Below are 27288 nucleotides of genomic sequence, written 5' to 3'. Positions count from 1 at the left end.
CAGTCATCTCCAGATGTACAGTGGGACTCCGGTTACTGCAAAAAAAACGTAAATTGTCGCAGAAAACCCAGGAAAAACTAATCAGTGTTGAAAAAAAAAAATATTTTATGCAACAGGTAATGACTGTGTTATTATAACTTGCAAAATGCTTTTTGAAATCACAAGTGATGATTTAAAAATGCTCAGACATATATTTACACTTAAGGCAACACACACAGACTCATCTTAAAAAACTGCTTGTTATTACATGGGAGTCCTACTACAGCATCCCTACTACAGCAGATTTCGTGCATTTTATGCACTTAAAAAAAACAATCTCTTTTTCTTCTGTTTCTCAGATCAAATAAGCAATGTAAGATTACAGTTTAGAGTTAGCCCATGTTACCAGAGGCCAGACAGAACATGCATTTCTCGGTGAACAAATGCTAGTATGCTAGTACTCATTCCTATTTTGGTACAAGCTAGTTCATTAGCAGCTTGATAGTAAAAGCAGAACAGCAGCTTTCTCCAATAAAGACCTACTGTCCTATTTGAATACGAAGCATGTTTTGGACACAACGGAAAAAGGGAATATTTTAACATGTGAGTAAGACAGCACACAATTTTCCATTAAGATCCCTCAAAGCATGTAGTTGAATACACTAGAGAAACAAATTTACAGTTAAAATGTAACTTCCTTGGGAATAGGTTTCTGTTTTGCAGATGCATTAAGGGCTTTGAGTCTTAGAAGGAAACACTTGGAGAATGCCGAAGGTTAGAGTTTGTTTTGTTTTCTCTGAATATTTATTGCAGGGAATATAGGCTCTTTAGAAGAAATATGCTTTTTTGTTGGCCCTCGTTTTTCCCAGTAGACAATAGCTGCTACTGTCCAGCGTTTAAATGACCTCTGCCCTGCCCTCCTACTTTGTTTCCCTTAGGAATGTCATTCAGCCTTTTGTAGCACATTGCTACTCATTATTGCCTTATTTTTTCCTGACACTTTTGTTCTTGTCTTTAAAAGAGAACATATACACTAAGGGAAAAAAAAAATAAAAGGAAATTGTTTGGACTTGGGAGAATGAGCAGAGACGAATATTCATGTGGCACTCCAACTGAGTTTTTACCCATAAACTTACCAAAAGTAGTTAAGTTACTTAGTGAACTAACAATAGACACAATGAAATACCACATTAAAATACAGAATTTAAGGATATTTCTATTTTCTCTCATCACTTCTTCTTTCTAATTGCTCCCATATCTCCATCAGTATTTCACTATACATTCCTAAGGGAAAAGAGTTGCTCTTCCAGCCATCTCAGACCAACCTATATTGTGATTTCATATACTCACCCTTTCCTTAGGAACCCTGATTTACAAAATTTCTAAAAAATTTCTAAAAAATTTCTAAAAATTTCACCCTGATTTCCTTAGGAACCTAAATTCAGTAGAGACATAATCCTTACATACACTAATAGAGTTTTCACAACATAGCCACAACTGTTGCTATTGCTACTTCGATACACTGGCACTGAGAGACAAAGGTAAACCTCCTGCTTCCACAACACAGGACGCAGCTGAGCCAGTATTAGCAGAGACTGACCTTTTCTTTAAAAGCCACTCCTCGTGTATAGAGAGATACAGTATGTTTCTTCGAAAATTTCTTTGGGAAAGTACCTGAAAAGAACAGCTTTAACTTAGGAGTCTAAAATACAAATGACCTTCAGTCTCCTCTGCTATTATACACGAATGGCATTTTCACAGCCAGCAGCATGGACTAATAAAATTGCCCTTGATCAGAGTACTTTTCCTAAGAGTAGTAAAAATAGTAAAAAAGTAGTTTTATTGGTGATAAAATATGAAAGCATCTAAAGATTACAGAAGAATGGAAGCTGCAAGAGCTCAAAATTTTAACTACCTTAGAACTCCTTCACGTTAAATATAATTTGATAATCAAACCTAGCACCCAGAAATAGAGTGGGGATACGAAGCTTAAAGGGGTTTGAATAATCTTTTTTACAAATAGATACTACATGCAAATAGGAAAAACTTACTGTTACAAAATGATACAAAACGTTATTAACACTGTTCTCATTGATAGTTTAGTCAACCCAGTGAGAAAGGCACAATTTAAATCACTGTCAAAAAAACAGGAGGTTTCTAGAGCACGTGGATGGAAAGACACTGAAGAGATTCAGGATTACAACCGTCTACTGTGAACTAGCAACCCTGGAGGGAAAATTGTTTCTTCTCCTTTTATTTCACGAGATTTCCTGTGCCTGTGCTACGTGCTAGCAAGAAAAATGAAGTTTTTGTTTCCCCTTTCTCTTTTATTTATAGTTCTATGGCTTCAAAAGCTCACAGTCTCATGCAATGAAAACTGCCACTGGAAACATTACAACATCATGTCAAATCACACAATGAAGTACTTCGGTATCATGTCAAACTGCTTGCTGTGGAAAATGAGAGGCTTCTCTTATAAAAGGATAGCTGATATGTTGAACATGGTTTTCATTCTGTATCCTTTTCTGGTTTTTTCAATCCCACTTAATAACCCAGCTGCCAGTCACCAGCAAGAGGGTTTCACTCAACCATGTTAGCTGGTTCTAGCCACCGAAGCTAACATCAGGATTTAAACTGGGCCCTCCTACAGTCCATCCTGCAATTCAGAACATCTCAACTTTTGCAAACAAATAGGTGCAAAGATTGGCCCAAATCATTTACAGCTTTGCTCTTAATTCCTCAGGCTGAAACCCTTAGCAGTTTAGCAGAGCTGCTCTTGTCTGCCATCCGGCTGCCTGCTGGGATGAGCAATATTTACCATCCTACTCTTCAATCAGAGGGCAACAAATAACAGCACAAGTTAAAAGGTGACCAATTCCCCTTCTGACATGAGTATTTGAACTACTGTCTTCAGGGAAAAAATTCAAATAGCCTCCTACATACTCACTAAAACTCAATGTAAGGGTGGCTTTAATCTTTCAGATGCAACAGTGAAAAACTCCAGGCACTTCAGAGGTGAGGCAGTCAACAGCCTAACAGTGTGCACCTTCTCTACAGCCCAGCTGCTAGCAGCACAGAAACCCGCTCTGCCATGAGTTTTTTTTCTGGAAAACTGATCAGCACTTTAGCGCTGTAACACAACAATGTGAGTCACCCTCTTTGAGGGCATCTCTTTATTGCAGATTAACAGGGACCAAGGAAAAATTACATTTTACAATTACAGACTTAAAATTTATGTTCATACATGAACGTTTGGGATTAGATGTGCACAGGTCTAAATGCTTGTAAAGCAGTATAAAGAATGTGTAGGAGGAAGGTTCAATGGGTGATTACAGTCACTCCTGCAACTAAAGACAACTCTGCCTAGCTAGTAATTTAAAGTTTTAGTCCTTTTTCCAGCATGGATATGAGGGAGGACTAAATTCCTTTTAAATATTACTGCTTTTAGAAGTTGATAGGCTTACATGTTGTGATCACTTTCAACCAAAAATGATTTTAAAGGAAAAAATCTACAAATTCTTTTCTGCACAACCCCACATGTAAGGTAACATATGCACAATCCATCAAATAGTAATTCTAATTATATTTAGTGTGATTTAAACTGCACTCAATTTTTAGACTGTGAGAATTATAGACAATTAATACAGTTTCTCACTGAAGTATCACATCTTTTCTAACTATCTCTAATGAAAGGCTTTTGGCTACCACCAGATGACAAATATTGTAAACTAAACCCACAAGAATGTCTAATTAATAAGAACTGGAAAAGACGAACTCACATCAGTTTGCTTTATTCCATTACTAAATCAGGTACTTCTTTGAAGCAAAACACCAGGCAGACGTAAAAATAAAGTGTATTGTGTCAGGACACTTTACAATAACGAACAAATTGAAACTTCAAAATAGAACTGAAAAAGTCAACCTACTTTAGACTTGCCTGCTGGACATTGTAGTCCAATATGGGCACTGCTGAAAAGGTTTTCATGGAATCCAGAAATCTCCGATTTTGGTGATTTAGGGGCTTTACTTCAAAAAGCAAATGAGCTTAAAAAAAATCCCACCTGCAATTTAAATAAAAATATTGGATTCCACAGCTCATGGTTTACATTTTCTCTATCAAAATTTGCCTAGAGCAAACCAAAACATTTGCTCCTATTCCTATTTTAGATATTTGTAGTTACTCATAACAGCATGAGATACCAATAGGTAGACTTCAAATAAGGAAGAGCAAAGCCTCTGAATTTTATCAGTTGTGATTACTGGTAGCAACAGGGCATAATGCTTCTTGTGATTTCTCTGATCTCTTGCATGAAATCTGATAGCATCTTTAACACCATACTTTGAAACAATGCATACGTACTGACTTTTAGCAAGGAATATACTACAAAATTTCTGCAACTAATGTGGTAATGTACACAATTGGTTATTTAAACTCTTTCTGAATCTAACTTCCAAGCTGCATGAACTAGCCCAAAATAAAGCATTAAGCTCTGTAAATCATGCTTATCACAGATTGAGAATATCTGGCCTCCCAAAAGCACTATGCCAAGGAAAATATCCTATTTGTACAAATAGGTAGCATAGAAGTTAGAAGACACCTGTATATTTACCACATATCTTAGGAAGCACTCATTATGAAGTTAAATTTTTGCAGCTAAATTCTTAAAAAGATCCAGAAATCAACCAGGCAGAGAAGTTGAATTCTCTTATGTAATACAACATACAGAAAACCTAATGTTGAAACTATCTCCATTTTGAAATTTTACTGCTACTGTAAGGTACTATACTTAATCCACAGCACGCTCTGCAGTTATTTACTACGTACTTCTCTTGAGACTGATTAAGGTTTCTTTGATCTAAGCAAAACAAAACACACGTGTATCCAAAGTTTTAACAACTGTATTATAAGGTAACATAATGCAAGTAATTAAGGATTGCACACGAAAAAGGCTAAAGACAAGACTGTGTGCTAGTTTAATTATAATTTTGAGGTGAACACTCAACCGCATATTAGTAAAGCTGTACACATACAGCTAAAATAAGACCATTTTTCAGTTTATTGAATGTATGATATGCTTAAACATTAATTAAAAAAAAAAATCACAAACACAGCACCCTATACAGTTAATCTAATTTATGCTAAAAAAAAAAATCTGATATATACTGCTACAATCCAGAGGGGGGTTGCAACCAATTTTGCCAAGACTTGTCTATGTTCTTTTAATACTCTGCTTGCCATTTGGAAACTCCTATTCATTTGGTTTCATCAGTACAATGATTTCCATTTCAACAACTGTTTGGATACAATCTTTAAAAACTCATTTATATGTAAGCAAGCAGAATTTCTTGTGTTACACAGTTCAAGAGCAACATATATTACCTGAAAAATACCACACAGCATTCTAGTGTAAACACCATCAATATGCAGTACTTCCATGTTTGAGATTTCTTATCTATCACACCCACAAAGGAGATTTAAATGCGTTAGCAACTAAGTGTTTTGTAAGTATATGAATTATATGCACTCATTTCATTAAAAAACAGAAAGAGATATGCAGTGCGTTTTGAATGACAAATATCCAACAGAAAACAGCTCTGCTCCACTTACTACTTGAAAAAATATTTTTTAAAAATCAAATTAGGTCTCAAAATGCAATTAGAAAAAAAATCATGTCAAAAAACCAGCTCTACTTCTGTTTGCTACTACTAGTTATCTCCTTCATTGCTGTAGCAATGCAACTCCACTAATGCAATCAGTAATTTACAATTTCAGTAACAAATACCTGCTTATGTAAAACTCTACTACTTTTAAGAATTGTTCTGAATTTTTTTTTTTTGTGTTAAAAATTTAGCCTAAAAGAAAGCACATTTCATGTAGTTAATAAATGAAAAATAATTTACTTCAGCAAGCTTTCTGTAAATTACAATTGGGAGATTCAATTGCATAGGCTACAGAAATGTATTCCTTCTCTTTTAGGGTACCTGAATGTTTCCTCATTCCAACACCTAAATGCAGTACAAGATGATTTCTGACTCCCCTCAATCTTAGGTACAAAGTAAACTAACAGTGGACAAAGTTTTGGAAAAAAAGACAAGAGAAGGGAAAAAAAATGTATTCTATTTATTTCACAGATCAAGAACTAAAGAGTAATTCACCCTCTCTGGAAGAAATTACTACAGCATCTAAAATGTTATTTTGTACTCCACTTTCCTGTTGAAGACTACTGTCCGTTTGGTAAGGAGGATGGGAAGAAATCGGTGGGCTACTTCATCAGCAGGAATAGTTCACAACCTTCCCATTAGCGTGAACTGACTTTGTCAGCAACCTTCAGCTGAAGGCAGGAGTGGTAACAGTTTAAATTGCCACAGATAAACCTGTCAAAGACCATGATTCAGCCCACAGAGAGACTAAGCGATTTGTCCAATGTCATATATTCTGCTTAAGCGCTGGAACTTAACACTATCTCACAGTCTTAACTACAAGATAGCGTTTATCAATGCATTTTATTACTGAGGGCAAAAAAATGAACTTTTTCTTTCTTTTCCATAATGTCTAACTTCACACAAAAGCCTACAAAAAGCTACAAAACCTCCACAGCTTACCTAGAATATTCTCTCTTGCAAGATACAAATTTTACCCATTCATGCCTTGCCAAATTTGGTATGTCTGGGCTAGGAAGCATCCTCGACCACATGAACCTGAACTGAAAGAATACCGCTCGATTCATTCGAGAGCTGTGGTACAAGGTCATCTCATTCAGCAAACTCAGCTGGAGTTGATTCTTTTTCCCCAAAGCAGTATGTTTATTCTGCTTTTTTTTTTTCACAAAAAGTGTGAGTCCATCAGCAAATGAAATGAAAAGCCCCTGATAAATAGAAACTAAAATAGAAACAGTAACCTTAGCTGTGAACAAACAGAACTACATTATACAACCACCATGAAAGAGTTTGTGGGATATAGCACTGGACAATGATTAGCTTTGCTCAGTATTGCTCTTTTCATCTGCCCATGAAATAAAAATGCATTTTTTTTTCAATAAACAGACCAAACTATCTAATTTCATGACGTATTTTATTATTTGCTCTCAAAATAAATGGCATTTATTCGGTACATGTACTTGAGCTTACCACAGCAAACAGTATACTGGAGATGGTGATTCATCTAGATTGGTTTCTCAAACAGTGGAAGAACACCAGGAAAAAGCACCCTACAAAGATCCCAAGCACATGGAGCACTAAAAAGGTCCATACACATATGAAAACCCCACAATGGGTGCAAACTGCCAAAAATGGTAGGAAAGAGAAGAGTATAGGACAAATAATGTATTAAGAGGTACCTCATACATTTAACATTGGCTGACATTTAACATTTAACATAAAAGCATAAATATACCAATATTTATGATTATATGAATACACTGACTACTAAATATAGGAGTATATCAATAGTGCTGCTGTGCCTCCACCTTCACACACACTGAAGTAAAAACAACTTTCTGGTACAACCTATTATTTGTTTTAAAGGCAATAATGGGCTTCAACCATACCTCTGAAAACAGCATGTTATTTTCACAGCTTGCAATACTTACTGCAATGGACAATAAGATAAACTACTCTGATATGAGAGTTTAGCAGGGAAGGAAAGTTAAAAACCAAATGAACAGTGTGTAAAACACATCTTGACTACAAGAGACAGTCTTGTAAATCAGATTCAATCTAACACCCTTTGTTCTATTTGAATGTACTTGTTGAGAATTATGGGTCTCATCTCCCCATCTGCTGGAAACAGAACTAAATGGAAATTCAATTCATGAATGTATTTTATAAAGTATTTTGGTAAAATAATGTTTCTACTAAGGGTGCAGACTTGAATGAAAAATCCAACAGTAAGACAAAATAAACCTGGAAAAAGTGGTGATTCTTAAAACACAGACAGTCTTAGGCGAAACTAACAAAAGATTAATTCTTGTCCCTCTTCCCTGCAAAAAACGTGGGAGTACCCACATCACCTATTTTATAAAATAAATGTGACTTGCCATAAGTTTATCTACCAAGTGCCTCACTAATAAGAAAATAAAAATTCTTACTTGATAATACCTTTGTGTGCCTTCTCAACAGTTGTGTATAGAACGTGTGCACTGGAACTAATTTTCAGTATCTTCACTTCACTGATACACTTATAGAAACAACAAACACTTATTTTGCCAATGCAGAAATCAACACTTTCCTACTACTACTTAAATCAAACATTTGTAAGAGCTGTGTTTAGGTTAAGATGTAAGTAAGGTAGACCTGAAATCTTGATGGATCTGGTGGCTCTTTCCTTATTTATATATTACAGTTAAGACTACAATTCTACATGTTGTTCCAGGCTCTTCCATATTAACTTATAAATGAGACCATTCCATTCAAGATGAAGGCAGCAATATGCATAGTCAATCACTGGCACACCCCAGAATAATTTAGGGGTAGGAACTACAGAACAGCTCATAGTTCGTGCCCCAGTAATTTCCCAAATAATTCTTGACTCAGAAATACTATTGAAAGAAGCAATTTCTACAGCAGCTTGGAATCCTAAGCTCTCCAAGCATGTGATACGTCAGGTTTTCTTTTATGAGAGATTTCTCCCCCACATAATTTGTAAGGAAGCTGCATAGTAGCATAGAACATATTCTTTGCCAATAAATATTTAATCTCATATTATTTTACATTATTTATATTTTTAAAAGGTTTATAGTAAAACAGGCTCTAAGCCAATTTTGAATAGTGAAAATAAAATTACTGCTGTATAGAAACACAGTGTTTGAAAGCAAATATGAGTTATCTTAAACACCAAAGATGGTAAGGTGATTAGAGCTGACTCCTGTTCACCCAGTCGAGCACACTGACACCACTTTCTCTTCCACCTTTTATTTCAGTTAATCAAATAGACTGATTTTCATTTGGGAAATCAGATTAATGTAAGTACTGCCAGGCATCCATTTAAAATCTGTTTTCTTAAAACTGTGCCCTCTAAATTTGGTGAGATGTTTTTTAAAAATCAGAAAAGATACAAACAAAAACCCAACAAAAATACTATTCTCACTGTGAATGACAGACCTGCTTGACCCACAAGTGACTTGATAACATTTGACCTTCAATGCAGTACTAAGTCTACAGATGATCTGTAGCTATGGCCATTGCATGCTTTTGTGCTTGATTGAGAACTTCGTTTTTTCACTACCTTATATCTATTTCCCCTGTATCATATCAGAATTTTAGCATATTGCCACCAGCAGTGATTACTATGCTCAACACATCAAGCATTACATAGAACTTCAATTTTACCTTTGAGAAATAAGGAAAGAATACCATCCCCTCATGCTGATTTGGAGGCACTTGTTATCAAAGAATACTAAATGTAGCAGATCACCTTGAAGCAGAGAAGCCAATCAGCCCTGGCAGCTGCCTGACTCCCTGTTCATTTTCAACTGACCTTTTGCAATTGAGTCAATTTATTTTTTCTTTTCCTGGCATGTGCTGACCAAGAGGGTGGAAATGCCTTCTATCTCTTCAGCCTGTAACAGTGTGGACAGTGCCCACCCTCCAGAAGCTGAGTCAGCCAGCAGTGGAGTCCACAGCTCCACAAGCTGAGAATTAAAAAAAAATCAATGTATTTTGGGAAGTACTCACTGAAATACTGGGAAACGTTTTTCACTGCTGTTGTTTTATGTGACTGCCTTATTTTGGGGGAATTTTTTGTTTTTAAAGAAAAAATAACTTTTGAAGAAATCATTAGCATAGCCATTTAACTCTAGGAGAGGATTTCAGACTGTGAATGCCAATGAAAGAGTCCTCTACAGTTCAGAATTAGCTCCGTCAGCTGTGGAGAGGCAGGATTTCAGACATGTGCTGCTTTTCTCAGTGCTACCTATGGGCTACTTGCAATGGGTCACTTTTGGCATACCAGTCATTGGTAAACCAAAATGAAAGCTGCAGCATGTAGCATCTTAACAGCCACGCTTTTGTCAACCTCGAAAAAGGATGTAGGAATGTAAACACAATTAGGTCAGAGAGCCATATTTGTTGTCGCCTCCCTCACTGCAACAACAGGTTTCTGCAGAACAGCATGTGGGATAAACATCTGCCTGCTGCAAAAAAGTGCCTAAAATTAGTTTCAGAAAACAGTATTTAAATAAGATCTCTTGCCAATAATTGCCATGGAAAGCACACTGAATTTCAACAACAGCAAGTGTGGGGCAAGGCTTCAACTAATAAGCTTTATCATTAAATCTACTACTATTAAGTCAGTACTCACAAAGACTCTACTGCTTATTAACAGTTCTTTCTCATCTCAGCAATACACTAGATTAAAGATAGATGAACAGCTTACTTTTACTGTTGAAGTGCTGGAGGCTACATTTGGTTTCTGACAGTCACAGCAGTTTTGATATGCCTTGGTGGCACATTTCATTGCAGTGTTATTGTTACAAACTGAAAAATCCAAACACTAGAAGCATACACAGGAAGACACTGGTGGATACACTGAGCATTCAGCGATCTTGTCCATCTGAAGATGATTCACTTCAGAGAAGCTTCCAGCACAAGTTCACTTACAGTAAGCATTTCTTCTAAATTTGCCACCCTTGGTCTAAGCAGCATCTAAAGCAGAGCACTTATGTAAGCTAGACTCCAGTGGTTTAGGTTCCACCTCCAGGCAAGAACAGCCTGGGTCATATACTGGTAATAACCTTGGCAGCACACTCCTCTGCTTCTATCCCTGCCAATACTAATGAAACAAAACTAGATGCAAAAGGTTTCTTAGAAACTCGGTGTTAATGCTGCCTGGCTGGGACTATCTCTAATGCTTGTACTAATTATTCCTGAGTAGATTAGACCAGAGGGTGCCAAGCCAGCCCAGCAGCCCTTCTGTGCACACTGTGCTGGGTGACTGCATTTCTAAATTCAGAATTATATTAAATGGCTGACACCAACACAAACTATGAGTTTAGGAATCATTATAGCTATAGTAAGACAATCATCACTGCAGCACCTTGAATAGAAGATATTAAAAAAAACCAAACTCAAACATTACATAATTTACCTAAATAACAAAACAAGCGATACATTGAAAAGGTTTATTCAAAAAAGGCAAACAGTAAAATATGCCCACAAAACCCCCATTTTTTCTTTTTTATTTGAAATGTTGCATGGAGTAAATGAAGAACATGAAAAGAGAGCACAGGGGTGATTTTCTAGACACCAGCCGTTCAGCTTTGTAGTGCCAACATTTTATACAGCACATTACAGTAACTTTTATGTTCTCATCTGCATGCATCAAATAAAAGTGTCTTCATCTACAGCCATAATAGTAGCATGTACTCATACTTCTCAATAATACTACATTTGTACAACCTCAGTTATTCTCTCTCCCTGGAGGTAGAGGACTGTGGTTCTATTTTGCTTTTTTTAAAAAAGAAACAAAGGAATATTACACTGCTCAGAGATTCTTTTCAAACACAGATTCACTACTCAGGGGTTCAAACACTTGCTGCTTTAATGCAAAATTTAAACATTTTTTTCTATCACCTAAAAAGAACACACCTGAATTCATTACCGAATTGGAAAAAGTGAAAGCCTAGATAGAATGTGCAAGGTCATATGAAAAACTGAAGTCCACAGACATCTCAACACAATTTGCTAGCTATTATTATTTTTAAGGGAATAACATTACACTGAAATTACTATTTTTATGGTTTTTCTTTCAAACTCAATAGCAGCTGTATAATCCCCACAAGATCATAGAGATACAGCTAATCTGAAATGTAATATTCAAAAGCAATTTAACCTGTGAAAAAAATCAATTTATGCTTCGATAAATATTAGTTTCTTTCAAAACAATAATGCTCCAACATCTGAAAGTTTATCCCAAGAGATATTATTTTCTCATTAGAAACAGAAGTCAGAAACAAACTATTTTCTCCTAAATTAATCTCATCTTTACATTACAGACGAAAAATGAGAAGAGAAATATCACAGCTAAGCCAACACAAACAACAAATATTATGCTCCCATCTGATAGTCGAAAGCTATAGGAAAACCACACTTCAAGCCAAGCTTGATTTTGTGCTTTTTAAATAAAATATACATTCAGGATTATTTTATCTCACCAATTCATTCACTGGGGACACAAACAAGGTGCTATTTTCATAAAAAGCATCTTTAGTACCTGAAATACATGAGCCAACATGACACGAGGTGCAACCACCAAGACACAGATGTCTCAGCATGGACTCCCCTTTGCCTCTTACAGCACTGGAAGGACAGTAAAGTAGTTCTCTGGCCAAATAACCCAAGCACTCACCTGGGATGTTGGCAGTTGTGTTTTAATCCTTTTCCTAGTGAACGTTTTATTCCCACAGAGTAGAACGACTTCAGTTTTAAAAAGGGGAACAAAAGTCTACATGATTAAGCCACTATGATCACAAGTACCAATCTTCACAGCACATTAAATACTGAACCACAGGCTGGATTACCTTAATTAAGGTGATTCACTAAAAGCAGATTTAATGCATGCTGACAAAAATGACAGAACGGAAAAAACAAGGGACTTCTGTATCCAATGCTATTTCTCCCAATGTCTTCTGAAAATGTTGTATGCAAAGACAAACAAAAAGCACAGAGATAAAATACAAAGTAATTGTTAGCCCCTGATCTCAATGGCTAGCCAACATCAGCAGGTCCTTGCTGGCTTACCTCCATTAGAAAGACAAAAGGATAATTCAAAACAGTGTTTACCAAGAACATTTGTAACGTCATGATTCTCTAATAATAACACAACCAGGAAGCAGCACCCACATACTTTGCAATTGTTAGTGCCACCAGCACTGTTGCCTTGATGGTTCATGCCCAGTTCTGCTTCTTCCCCTCCCCTCTCTTAGAAAATCCCTTTTAATTCAGGCACTAACTAATGACTCAGCTCTGGTATTTATGGTGAGTTTTATCAATCCTCACAGGGTCATCTCCCCTATTGTAGATTTATTATGCTGATCAGAGCCTTTAGCAGCTGTTTCTATTGCTTTAGCTACCACAGGAACATTAAGACCAATGTCCCGCTAATGAAGGATATCTACTGCACTCGATTTTTACCAGATCTGTTTTCATGGAAGCCATTAACACTCTTCTCTATTCCAACAGAATATTTTCCAATGTATATTTTAATAGCAAAGTTCAAAACTGCAATTTTATTTCTATAGCTACAAGACCTTGGAAAATATAAACACAGCAAGTGTTTACACAAGACCACATTGGACAGATTTCTCCCATTAAACTTAATATGCTGAATAGAAGAAAGAAATATGCAAGAGTATTCATGTTTCAAAACTCGGCACAAATCAAATGCTATTTCATCTACTGTGTACCACTACTGAGACATTCAGATTCATTTATCCTAATGAAAATCAACCACTTTCTCTGAAAACAAAGCACCATTTGGCATCTAACAGTATGTTCAGCTTCGGCTTCAGTAGTTGGGAGTCTGCACCCAAAACAGTTTTTTGTGGTGCTGACAAAGCCCTGCCATTTGAGTTCTGTTTGGTGCAGGGTTTAGTGCTTCTGTACAATGGGTTTTCCCCAAGTCAGAAAGCCACGCTCTACCCAAAGTTTGCACTGACACTACCTTTTCTCCCCAAAATGAAACATACAGAAAGAATGTGAATCTGAGATTTTAAATACATTCATGCATTCAAACCTAGAAAATAAATGCATAGCTTGATTTCAGCTTATCTGAAATCTTACAGATTTTTACTGATGCTCTAGCTTTGAAAACCAGAGGTATTTGATTTCCCAAGAATTAGATGTTATTTCTAGGAAGATAAGGGGTCCTAACCTTACATTGTAAAAAGCAGTTAGAAGAGAGGGCACCCCAATTCCATGAACAAGACTGCAGCCAATCTGATGGTGAGGTTATCTGTTTAAACATGCAGAGGATTTCTCCAACATCATAAGGTATCTTAGGCAAACAAAATGCATGAATTCCTGGAGGCAACTATTTAACATTTGCTTGATACATATGATTTGGAATACTTCGCTTTCCATTTACTACGTAGGTGAGACTAACCAAACCCAACCATGAAATATGCTGTGGTTACTGTGCACTAGGCTACAACATTTTTTACGCTAGAAGACACGTCTAATTACAACAACCAAGTTAGTGTTTCTGTTTGATTCAAATAAACTACCTTGAACTTCAGCCTGGCTATGTGAGACTGGGCTTCAATCTGACTATATCTAAGGGAAGCTGCACTAAAATCCTCTTGTAAGCAGATGAAAACTTTCACATGCAGGGATTTCTTCTGAAGATTGTGACTCTGAATATTATAAAACCATACCCTTCCATCACTGCAAGTACAAAATCAGCTCTAAAATAATTTTATTTCTTCTTTTTTAACCATTCCTAATCTAAGCTCCTTGTTGGTGAACTAAGCAGTACACTCAAGACAAAGAGATACACCCACTCAGACCAACCACAGTCTACAAAACCCAAAGGCATAACGTTCATCAACCAATCTCATGAACTCTCCGAACTTCCATCAACATCAGAAAATAGGGAACTGTGATATAGCTTAACTGCATATGCATTGCAGACATTTCAAAAGCTCTAAAAGGATTAAGGTTGCCATGTTACAGAATATTTTACTCAGAGAATATTTTTTAAATGACATCTCAGTTTGCATGTAGAATTCTGGGATTGCTGCAGGAAAAAAATGGCACAAACACTTCCTGGCAGTTCTGCTGGTTTAACTCATACCCCCTTTTTTTCTTCAATTCCTTTACTGTAAGCTCAGAAAATCTGAAACATGAGTATTGTATTAAAAAAATCTCCCTAACAATCGCTAAGTAGGTAATTATTAATATTTCCTATTTAACTGCATCAGACATAGTATTTAGTATTTTATTATTTTTATAGAAATAAAACCATACAACCTTTGTATGGAGTGTGCAGAAAAAACAGTTCCTCTTCTATGCAGTGTCAAATAAATTTTGATCTCTTTGATGTTGCTCCTTTTAAAGGTAGGGAGCTGGTAAAATAATAAATAGGGAGGCATAAATGACATCAGCTCCCTTGCAAGGAACCAAATTCTGAATTGAAGATAAGAAAAAGTATGATTACCTGAGTAAAGAGCATATACCCACAACAGAACTGAAGCTAGAAATAAGCTTTCATTGACCCTTATATTTCCTTCTGGGGCCGCAAGTTTCAGTATAAGAAGATAAACATGTACTGAAATTGTAAACTGCTTTGGGAACCTCTTTCCAGAAACAGCCCACTAGCTATTCTATTTCACCACTGAAAAACCTATTCCACTTACTACTGAAAGTAAAAACAAATCCTCCTTACTAAACAAAAATCATGTATTTTTGAAAACATCATTCTAGGAAAGATAGTTCTCCTTTTAATACAGAAAGGTGAGCTGCTCCAAGGGATGGACAGCATACTGAAAATACATAATTTTGCTTGCAGTACCTGCCGCACAAAATTCATTCTTATCTGTCAGGACTGAATTCAAAAGAATAGTATGTAAGATTGTAGCCTCAGTCTGTAATGCCTGCAGGATGTTTACATCCTTACTTTCAGCTATTACTAACTGAAGAACTATACAAAAGACTGAGGAAATGTGAGAGTAAGGTGAAAGAAAATGCTACCAAATCAAAACAGTCACAAATGCTCTTTTTTTCTTTTTTATCATTTTCCATTCTTTGAGCATCTTTCCTGATTTCCAAGCAAATCCTAGGACACTAGCCCACCTTTTCCTACATTCATTTTGAGTTCACTGAATGGAAGATTTAAATTTGTAGCTCTACTGGGACTGTAAGAACTATGAAAAATAGTTTGGTTATTAATAAACCTGACATGCTTAGAATCCTATGAAGAATCTCAAATGCCAGAAATAATCCATGTGGTCCTGAATAGGAAGCTCTTCAACTATTCTGGGACTGAAATATTCTAAACGTCACACAGCACGTAACTCACTAGTTCAAAATAAACAATGAAAAATAAAATACAGCATATTTAAAAATTAAAATACGCACATACTGGGAGAAAATAGGTGGCATGTGAGACAGCACACTTCATTTTTGTTCTCACCTCTTGTCTAGCCAACTCCTCCATATCAGCTTTTCTATTTTGATGTTCTCCGAAACCTCCCTAAACATCAAGCTAACTCTTCAACTTGCTCCTCTAGCACTTCCTCCTCACCAGGCCTCCAATTCCAGTAAGCGAAGACTCATTTGCTCAATCTGATTTCCTTCTCCATCATTTTTTCTCCAAATTGCCTATTGCAATGTTCCAAATTTGTTACCACAGTTCGTTTTCTTTCAACATAGTTCACTATCCTTCTGCTCCTTTATTACTTGACCTTCATGGTACTGAAGACTCTCTGCTTTTCAGCCTCCCAGGGTCATTCTCCCATCCTTTCAACAAGATGAGTGATGGATTTCTTGCCTCATAGTCGCTGTGTACTCAGCTCTTCTGCTGCCCTCTCCAAACACAAGGTCACCCTTGGCACCTCCTGGACCTGCTCTGCAGCCCCCCTCCACTTCCTCTGCTCCTACTCTGATGCTGTGTGAACATGTCTGGCAGGGATCCTCATGATAGGCTGAATTCTTCCACTATAAACTGGTTTTCTTTCCCTTCCTCCAGCTCCACTACTTCAGGAGCTCTGCTCAAAAGACATATGCAGTTTAAGTGCAATAGAACTAGAAGAGCCAAAATGGAGCAGAAGTAATATGCAGACTGCAGTGGTGGCCAATACCACATTATCTGCATTAATGCTTTTTTAAATCCTGGTCCACAGACTACTGATTACGTGAAAGATTTTCAAAGATAGGTTGTGATGCAACCATATTGAAGCTTTAAATTTGCATATGCATGACGGCAAGGAAACAAACTCTTATTTTATTTACCTTATTCTATATTTAAAATTTAATCTAATTTTATTGGGATGCAAAGTAGGAACTAATACATCAAAAAAGTAAAACATATATATATATATCCTTTACTCCCCTCTGCTCCCCCCCAACAAAACAAAGTGATAGTCTTTTCAATTTTTTCCTCAAGTTGTAGATACTGTGGTAGTGTGTCTTACACTTAATGGAAGCTCAAATCAGTACTTCTCAACCTTTCAAAACTCAGTTTAGATATCAACACTTATTTCTGGAAGACCTATGTGTGTTCTGAAAGATTATCTATTCATGTACTTATTGACTATTCCCTTCCCTGCTTAACAGAAAATCTAAGAGGATTACAGAACCCAGTGGCAAGGCCAAAGGCTTGTTAACTTACTAAGGCTGTGGATTTAAAAGTGTGTTAAATTAAACAGGTTTTGAAAATGGCTTAACTCTGCTAGTGAGGATAAGATTTATCAGTCTCCTCTCAGATCTTCATCTAGCTTATGAAAAAGATGACCCATGTGAGGTAGTAGGGCACTGGCACAAACAAGTGAAGGTCCATGAGACGGTGATATTTTCTTTCATTCTGAAGCCAGGAGCTTGCTAAAACCTTCATCTTTACTCAGAGGCACATTACTACAGTACACTGAATTCACCTTTACTGGATTTGCTTAAAATAAGCTTCTAGAATGGGTACGCCCTATATATGCCAACTCAGATTGTCATCTGATTATCTTTGAATGCTTTAAATCTTAACACTTTCGAATCAGTCAGAAGTGGCTCATTCTTTATTTTTATATTAAAAAAATGCAGATTATAACTTAAAGAAATAAGATAGCATGCTAATAAAGAATAATTGAAGAGACTTGTTTCAAATTATTCAGAATTGATCCTCTCACTCCTCCGTGCAAGTAAAACTATATTCCTTTTCTTGAATTTAGCAGAGTCAAAGCATGGTAGGAGCGAGTACTTTTGTCTTTAACCAGAGCTTTTCAAAAGCTTGTCTTGTAAAGCTGTATTTCACACAAGATAAAACAGTGCTTCAGCTCTTCAAAAAACTTTTAAGGTACATGTATATTTTGAAAGTTTGGGTGCTGAGCAGAGGGCATAAAGCGAAGTAATATGCACGCCTCTCCATTACAGAAGGGAGAGCAGAGTTACCTCACCTTAATGCAACACTGATGCCATGAAACAAAATCAGTTTTATTAACAAAGGAACACTAAAGACTGGGGAGTGCTTCAGGTGTTATGGAGACCAACAGGACACTCTCTTGCTGCCTGGCTTATCTTCTGTGCAACACTGGCAGCACCCCTTTGCTCCAGCAAGGAGGAGAATGCTATCCATACTGGTTTTCAAGCAACATCAAAATACCTTTGATCAAAAGGCATTTCCAATTAATAGCATACTTCCCAGCGAAAAACTGTAAAATTATACTTTGCACATTTATAGAAAATAAAACCAGACAATCTGTATTATACTCCAAAGAATCACGCCAACTTGGAAGGTAGAAAGAATAGTTAAGCACCAGAACTTTCAGTTCAATTAAAGAGAAAAAAACCCAAACAAACCCACAAACTTAAACCATATTTTAAGTTATATGTGGAAGGCTGAGCAAATCAGCATCTCTACAAATAAAATTACTTTTGAGAGAGACAGTATGTGTACATGAACACAAAAGAATTTTGTTCGCATTTTCAGGAGATCAGACAGTCTTGCAGGTTCTGTTTTTCTTCATTGAGAGTTTAAGTGCTTATACTATAGTATAGGTGGTGCTGGTGAGGAATTGATAAAGAGCAACATAAGACAGGAACAAAGACATAGACAAGAAATTAAATAATTTAGAATTCTGAAGTGTATATATGTTCTTAGGCTACAAAACACTTAACTTTGGATAACAAATTATGTGCTTGAGTGCCACAAGTGTCAAATGAGTGTCACAGTCCTAGGCTTCTAAGTGTACAGGGATAAATTATTTCCATGGTGGGTTGCTCATATGGACCACAGTTAATTTTCATGTACCTAGCAGGCTCAGATTCTGAGACACTTTGGCAACAGTATTTGTAAATGAAACATGAAGACTTGAGTTTGACTCTGTGCTTCATTTTCCCCTCACTCAGTTGAAAAATACTGGACTCAGTTTCTCTCTTTGGAGTGATTTCCCGTATTTCCAGAACACCTTCCTGAGTCCCACAATTTAAGAACATGCAGAAGAGAAAACAGAATTAACTGTTTTGCCTTTGTGCTGACCAAGACCAGCTAGAGGCATTGCGCTCAAACTGCATGGCAGCCCTGGCAATGCCCATGGGATCAGAATAAATGAAAGCAGTTATTCATACACTCTCAGTGCAGCAAGGTTCTAACTAGAACTAGCCCCACTGTTTAGTCTTATGATCAGAGGACAGTGCTGCCATCTCCCCTCTGTGCTCAGGAAACATAAGTGATAAAGAAAAGAGCTCTTCGATGTGCGATTCTTCCACCTCAGGGCCACTCCCTAAAAATGTATCCAGCTCACCTCAAAGCAGTCATTCTCGGTTCAAAAAAAAAAAAAAATGCTCTCCAAGAAGACTCCAATCTGGTGATGTAAAAAGAAAAGCAAAGAAACTGACCTAGTGCAAAGAACCCAAGAATCCATGCTGATTTTGTGAGATGAGCTTTTCTGTCTACTACCAAAGAGGCATCTGACATGAATTGAGATGCAGCAAACAGATGCACTTTTCCTTCCTGCATGCAGTAATGAGGTGTTTGTATGAGCATGGCTGACCAGATGATACTTCAGCTTTAATTACTGAAACACATTTTTGCCCACACTAGGATGTGCACATAGACAATGATTTGAAGAAAAGAAACTTTCAAACCAAAGGAGGCTAAGCAACACAGTAATATTAACCTACACTTTATGCTCTTTATTCATTTAGCAGATTAAGTCATAAATACCACAAGAGTGTCTGTAGTCCAGATACTTCAACAGAACATTTTCTCTCTTATTGCTTATTTTATGTTCCATATGTTTGACACAGTCAAGGACAAACTGGACACAAGAGGGAAGAAAAATACATATTTTCTTTTTCTTGGAAGCAGTATACCAAGATCAGAGGCGAGAGAATGTTTGCATAAAGGACAACGATGGAGCCAAAGAAAAGAGCAAGGAAGGTGTTAAGCATATCGTAAGGAGAAGGCCAAATGCACTGCAAGGGGAAGTCCACCAAAAGAAAGACAAATATTTCCAGTTTTATTATCACAGCTGCAGTTTCAGGCTTGCTGTTTTCTGCAGTTGCTATCCACACACTGAACAGGGATAAGAAGAGGAAGTACCACATGAAAACCATTTCACTCAGATAAAGGAGAGAGGAGGAGAAGATTTCTAGATGACCCCATCCCAATCATCCTAAGAACCTCCAGCTCTTTCTACCATACAGGATGTCTATTAAGCCACTGAACAAGAGGTACTCATTGCAGAAAGCCAGACGCTATGCACACAGACACACAGTAATAGCACTACTGACTGATTTTTCTGACCAGACCCTGGACCACCTATGTAAAGCAGTTTTATAGGTATTTGATTTCTGTGGTAATAAGAGAAAAATTACAAGATTTTTATTCTCTTAAAAAAAAAACAACCCAAAACTGCTCCCCTTCACAAGCCCATTAAAAGGAAGGGCCTTAGGCTTCCTTTTTGTGCAGAAGTTTAAATTTTCTGAATGATCAAAGCTTTTTGAGTAGCGCAATAACCTGTAACTCAGCAGCCAAATTAAAGTGCAGAAAAAGAGACCATTTTATTTCAGGCAGGCAGTCTACAGAAATGGAAGAATATTAAATTGGAAAATGAAGGGAAATATAGACAGGCCCCCTCTTCCACCTGAAAACAAAGCAATCATACAACAGCAATTTCCACTACCACACACAAAAAGGGTATTGGAAACAAAACAAAAAGGAATTTAAGCATCACACTTAAATATTGTGGATTTGTTTTTTAGTTTATAAATCAAATTACTTCAAAACCTAATTATTTTCTAAATAAAGGGATTACACTGGTTTCACAGCTATTTTATCAAGCAGATTAATATTAGCTGGCAGGCTAAAGATGGCTATTGAGGTTCAAAGTATGGAATTAAATATTTCTGTATTAGCAACACAATTCAGATATTCTTTTTGTTCTTCTCAAAACACACTCGAATCTCCAGACCAGTATGCCAGTCAGATGCAAATTTCTCTAGCTGAAGAATGGAACACCAGCTTCCGTAATTTTTTTAAGTATCTGGCTTTTCCTCACTGAGATATTTATCTGATTCCCTGTGAAACATCCAAACAAAATTAAATCCTTTTAACAATCTAACGCTAGACAATGGACCATCTTTGGTACAGGAAATGGACTATGAACAGCTCTCCAGTAATGTGGATGTCAATGTTTTAAAGAGGTAACAGCAGTATCTACTGTCCTCAGCTGAGACTGTGGACCCATTGTAAAACACCCTATAAATACATCCAAAATACAAAAAAAGTCAGTCTCTGCCCTGGAGAGTATACAGTTTAAACAGCAAGTCAAACAAAGGAAGTACTATCAGTCGTATCTGCAGATGGGAAACAGAGGCACAAAGAGCTCTGAATGACTCTGTGCAAGGTTATAAAGAGTGTCTGTGGCAGAGCCAGGAACTGAGCCCGGAAGCTCTCAATCCTAGTCCAATGCCTTTGGATATTGATACAATTCTTCTTTTTGTTTATCCTCCCTCTTTGCTTACTTACGTCCATGAGGAAACACATTAGCACCATGATAGACAGTCTATTTTCTTTTTATATGTTTAATCTCCATTAATTTTTCTGTAGTTTAACATGGGATACAAAAGTGCAACAGAGAATTGAAATGGTACAAACAACTGTAAATATAAAAGCAGAATCTGGCATTTCAGCAAGTATGAGAGGAAACAAAAGTGTGCATACATGATTTAGACAGACTTCCTGAAATGTTTTCCAATCATCACTCCGGATTGTGAATAGGCACCTGTCTCCAACTTCTCAAATTAAGATAATTCACATCTTAAAAGCTGCACCTTGACATTCCTCACTTTTATAGGATGGAATGCAGGAACATGCAGGAACACATGATTAAAACTACACAGACAATAAGGTACACTTTTTTTTTTTTTTTTTTTTTTTTTTAATAAGGAGTGAAGATTTTGTGCAAATTTGTACAAACACAATCCTCAAAATAAGGTATCATCAAGTAACACTTTTCCAGCCTACCATCACAAATACCAACTATGAAACTAACTGCATTAGCTATTGTTTCTCGCATGTTTCTACAACCACTTTTTCCCCAAAGTGGCACACTTCACAATCTGATCTATTATCACAATGTGAGCTTCTTCTAAGACTACCTGACCGCCAGATGTTTACTGATGGGACATATCTGTGTACTACTTTTATTCTGCTAACTCTTGCTCAGAAACAACAAACACCTCTTCCAGTCTAAACCTGCTGCTATGATTGGCAATCCCCATATTTATTTTCATTCCTTCATTAAGCTGCTGATCTATGAACACACAGTTTAGTCCCACTGTTGTTTTCTAACCATTAAGTGTTTTCTAATCTAAGACATTTTTCTTTGACAACTAAGTTGTTCTGACAGGATCACAGAAGGCCAGTGAGTTCTGTGACTACAACAGCAGCACTTGTTTCAGCTCCTATCAGGTTTTTGAATCCTGCTAAATGAGTATTTTCTAATAGCCTGTAATGTTCCTTTACCCTCTTCATTTCAAGAAGACTTCAACAGAAGTGGTGTATCGCCAGAGGTCTCTATCAGCTTTCCAGAATAAAAGCAAGGAAAAAGGGAAAAGCTTTAGGACTTTCCCATTGTCTGCACTGTAACATTTCTCAGTAAGATTTCCCACTCACATACAGTATAATACACTGAAATTACACCATCAATACTTATTCAGCATAAGCATCAACTCTATTAGGCATGGCCAACTTCTGAATTATTCATGCTTTTTTTTTTTTTTGAAAGGGAGATCATTTGAGTCCTTCATTTATCTCTTCCTGCCTACACTTGGCCCAGAGAACAGCTGAAACTTTATTAAAAAATACTTTTAACAGTGATAAGATTTCAGGCTATCCTAACACCTCCACTCAAGGATCTGTTGGGAAGACAGGCCTAACTTCAGGAACTTGGACTATAAAGAAACTTGCAGAAGAGTGCAAGGGAAAAGTTCAGCGTGTATCATCTTAAACCTATCCTCTAGCAGAGGAACTAGAAACACCTCTCCAACATCTACCAATTTATGCACACAGCTATGTTTAAGATTCCGACAGTAAGCGTCCCCTTGCAAAACTACCATAAGGAACCTAATACCTGTTTGACATACTTTGTGAAAATAACAAGCTGAATAACACGAGCATAAACTTGAAAAGAAGTACCCTAAAATTTTCATATGCTCTTTTGAAGCAAGCCATGCTCATGTGATCAGGTAGTCCCTCCACAGCCCTCAATAACTTGCTCCTGATGACCAGCCCCAAGCAGATTTGACAGCAGGCTGTGGTTCTCACAGCTCTTCCAAGCTGTCAACATAGGCAAGGTTTTCACTTAAACAAATGAAAGAGAAAAGCATTAAATTAGCATCCAGAAGCTGCAGCATGTGCCTAACTACTATTTGTTCTCCCAGTTAAGCTGGCCATTTAGAACAGAAGAGCTGGGCAATCACCAAACAGTTTTCCATCAGGTACAGCAGTATACCCTGCCTTTGTCCAACTGATACCTAGAAAAAGGCAAAGAAGGCCTTATGCATCAAAATCACATGGAGCAGAAGGAGGTTAAGAACTTGCAAGGAGAAAATCCAATTGTTACAGCAATGAAAGATTACAGAGGTTAGGAAAGAAACATAGTTACTGCAGTGGGGGAGCCACAAGGCACAAAATTTGTTAACCCCTGCCACCCACCCAGCTTCATTAGTTTTAGGACTCAAGGAACCATTTGTTTGTTTATTGCCATGTGTCACCACATACATATAGAGAACGTAATACACATAGTACTGTGCAATATCAGGGCTGGCAGCTCCGCAGCCATTGATACAGTTCAGGAAATCACGCTGCAGTACATGCTGTATTAACCTTTTCTGAAAATTATGGCATCCTCTGAAAGGGCATTTATGAGCTTAGTATTACTTCAGGGTATAAGCAGAATGTTTATGACTTGACAGCCTTCATCCATGTTCACTTCATTTAACGTAATAGCAACTTTCATTTACTAGTTCCCCTTCAGCAAAATTAGTTTAGGAAATCTGACTCTGCCACTCATCTAGAAACAGATTTTCCTCTCCAGTTCCCAGGGAGGAACTGTATTTGCAACCATCTTTATGGTATAGTTAGCAAAACAAACAGGGCATTCACTTCAACACTTTCCATTAAATTGGCATTTTGGTTTCTGGACTTTTTTTTTTTAAACCTAACTTTTCATGTAGAAAAGGGAAAACTTCTACTTTTCTTCCCCTTCTTACGCCTCAGAATTGGCTCATGTTCTTAAAGTACTGCCTTCCTAGTAAAAAAGGCTCTAGACACAGTGGACAAAAGATGAGACGATCATCCTTCCCTGACTCCCAAAGGAAAGAAGATACAAGAATGCCTGTGAAACCCCAGAAACAAAGATGCTTGAAGACTTACTGTAAAATGCTGAAATTTATCACTAATAATACACCGAGTTTCAGTTATTTACATGAGGTACGCACATGGTCACAATTTCAATGGCACACAGTACAGCGTAACTAATAAAATGAAGCAACATTCCATATGTTATCACTTTCTACTCTGCGCAACATCTGGAAATGCAAATGTTGCACAACAGGATATTATAGAACATTTCAAAAAAAGAGAATATTCCACATTCAAGTTGTTTTTTCTAACAAGGCTTTGAGAAACTCTGACGCAGTAATTCACACATGCAGTACACTCCTGCACTGGAAGTCTCTTTAGAGGAGAAGCAGACTCTGAAATTACACAGTTATTTGCAAAGGTTGACATAAAAATACATGAACAAGATAAACAGGTATTTTGTTTTGTTTTACATTGAAGAGCTTCTGCAAATCCAAGGTGTCACAGTAAACACCTTAACATTCTGGAGAAGACCAGAAACTGCTGAAGCTTCCTTGCAGTATTTTAAGATTGACCTTCTGAAATAAAAAGAAAGAAAAAAAACCCCAACAAACTATGAACCCCACTCCCCCATCATCTTCTCTCCTCCTTCACCAAGTAATCTACATACAGAACTAAATTCAATAACAGGAAGTGGCATGATAATTATTATTTTTACAGTCTAAGGTAAAGGACCATTGAGAGTCCCTACCAAACAGAGAAAACAATACCATCAAATGGAACACCACCTGCATTTGAAATCTTCACGCAAACTTAAGAGGTGTATCTAATGTCTTAGATTCCAATCATGTAACTACAACTGAGAACAAATCCGTGTAAGGCTTCCTTCACTAGGTAAGTAAACAAAATCATTCAGGTATACTTTAAAATCAAGACTAGTCCAGCCAAGTACATTTTTAAGTCCTCTCGTTGAGATATTTCTTAAAAATAAACTAAACTTTCCTAGAAGGAAACCACCTAAACCATTCAGAAAATCCACTTCAAACACAGGAACTCTGAATATGCAAGTTTCACAAAGTGGGCAGCAAGACCTTTCAGAGGAGCTGTTCTGCCTTGTCATTAGATAACACAGAGCAAGGACAGTCATCTCATAAAACTATTACCCAATACAGTCTCCAGAAGAGAAAATCATAAATGAGGCTACTGAGTCTTGATTATAAGGTATGATAGAGTCAACAGATTGCACACATCCTAGGAAGGAAGAAGAGTACAGACAGAAGGCGATATCTCCCCATCCCAGTACCTAGATTTTCCAAAGCACTCAGAAAAAATACTTTGAAGAAAACCTAATTAAAAAGGGGGTGAAGACTGAGAGTACAAATAACTTACCAGACCACAGTAACGCCAAGATTTCTTTTTAAGAGGAAGAGATACAAAAATGTAGCTCCTTAGAAGCCAATGGCAAAACCTCTCCTGACTTCAACAAGAACATGACTTCCCTGGTCATGTTTAACATTCATTACATCTAACTCAAAGGAAATTTACTGGTAGTTGGAATCATTACAGAAACTGCAAGAGACAAAATCTCTTATCTTGCAGTTGACAAAGCAAGAACAATTTCAAGTGTTTTTCAAAAATGTTTATCCGTAACAACTATTTAAGCTTTCCACACGAATGATCTTCTACTTGTCTTCCTTTTAATAAGACAGTTGAGGTATTGAAATGCTTTTCTTCTTACCTCAACAACTGAGAGTTTTAATAAGGAAGTATTACTACTGGTATTTACATAACAGTAAACCAATACTGATAAGAACACTGATGCTTTCTGCTGCAGGTCTCAAAAATACTTTGTTTTGCCATATTTGCTATCGGACTGCCTTTATCCTGAAGCAGAGGCCATCAACTGTTTTGGAACGGTGAAGTAAAAGATGTGATTGCAACAAAGTATGGTCACCACATAGTACTTACCCTAACAGGAGGGCTCCGTGCTTGCACCCTTTGCTGCTGTCCAACTTGAGAGCTCTGCAGGTCCTTTGATCCGCAATTAGCTACAGTGCTGATGGGCACCCTTAAAGCATTTGTGCTACTAGTCCCACCACCAGTGCTGGGTTTTCGAGGCCTCTGTTTGATGCCATCCAGTAGTCTAACAAGCAAAATATTACTGGGCAGTTCATCAACGCTGCAGTCCACTAAAGTCCTGCACTCTGGGCATCGCAGCTCGTTTCGGGAGCTCACAATGCCCAGCAGACAGCGTTTACAGAACGTGTGCTGGCAAGGCAAGACTTTTGCAGAAGCATCAAGGCGTTCTAAGCAAACAGGACACTCCAACAGATCCAGCAAAGCTGATTCATCCATTTTCTTTGTATTACTTAGCCAAAAAAACAAATCTTCGCAGAATGTGTGTGTTTTGAGCCCTCCAAGGATATCATGTTACATCCATCCCTCTTCTGACCATGCTCTGAAAATTTTCAAGGGAAAAAAGGTATCAATATGGGAAAAAGAGGCAGAAAAACTACATTTTACATGAAGATGTTCATACAAAGAGCAAAATAAAAGCTCTCTAAATTAATTCAGTAGATGCAATAAATGAAAGAAACATCAACACTAAATCACAATAACAATCTACATTAATAGATCCATAGTTAAAATATTATAACAAACGCTAAAAGCTAAGGTTTTTAAATTCAAGTCCCCAAAAATTTTAATCTTGGGTGATTTTATTTTCATCATATTATTCCAGAACGAATGGCTATCCTCAGTACAGCATTATAATAAAGCTTACTTTTCATAGTTCTTGCTTA

General features: G+C 37.0%; 1 protein-coding gene across 1 annotated transcript in view; it reads right to left on the bottom strand.

Annotated features, from left to right (window-relative positions):
• The window catches only part of SH3RF1 (SH3 domain containing ring finger 1), a gene marked incomplete at both ends in the record, with an annotated part of 83302 nt that extends 56460 nt beyond the window's left edge, over positions 1 to 26842 (bottom strand). Inside the window, one exon of the mRNA XM_080616268.1 lies at positions 26456 to 26842. Within this exon, the coding sequence (XP_080472394.1) occupies positions 26456 to 26842 (387 nt within the window). The remainder of the gene's footprint in view (positions 1 to 26455) is intronic.
• Between the last annotated feature and the right edge of the window lie 446 nt (positions 26843 to 27288).

This window comes from Psittacula echo (genome assembly GCF_963264785.1).
Source record: "Psittacula echo genome assembly, chromosome: 1".
NCBI classification, from domain to species: Eukaryota; Metazoa; Chordata; class Aves; order Psittaciformes; family Psittacidae; genus Psittacula; species Psittacula echo.
Note: the sequence above shows the minus strand (reverse complement) of the source record. Positions and strands in the feature narration are given on the sequence as shown.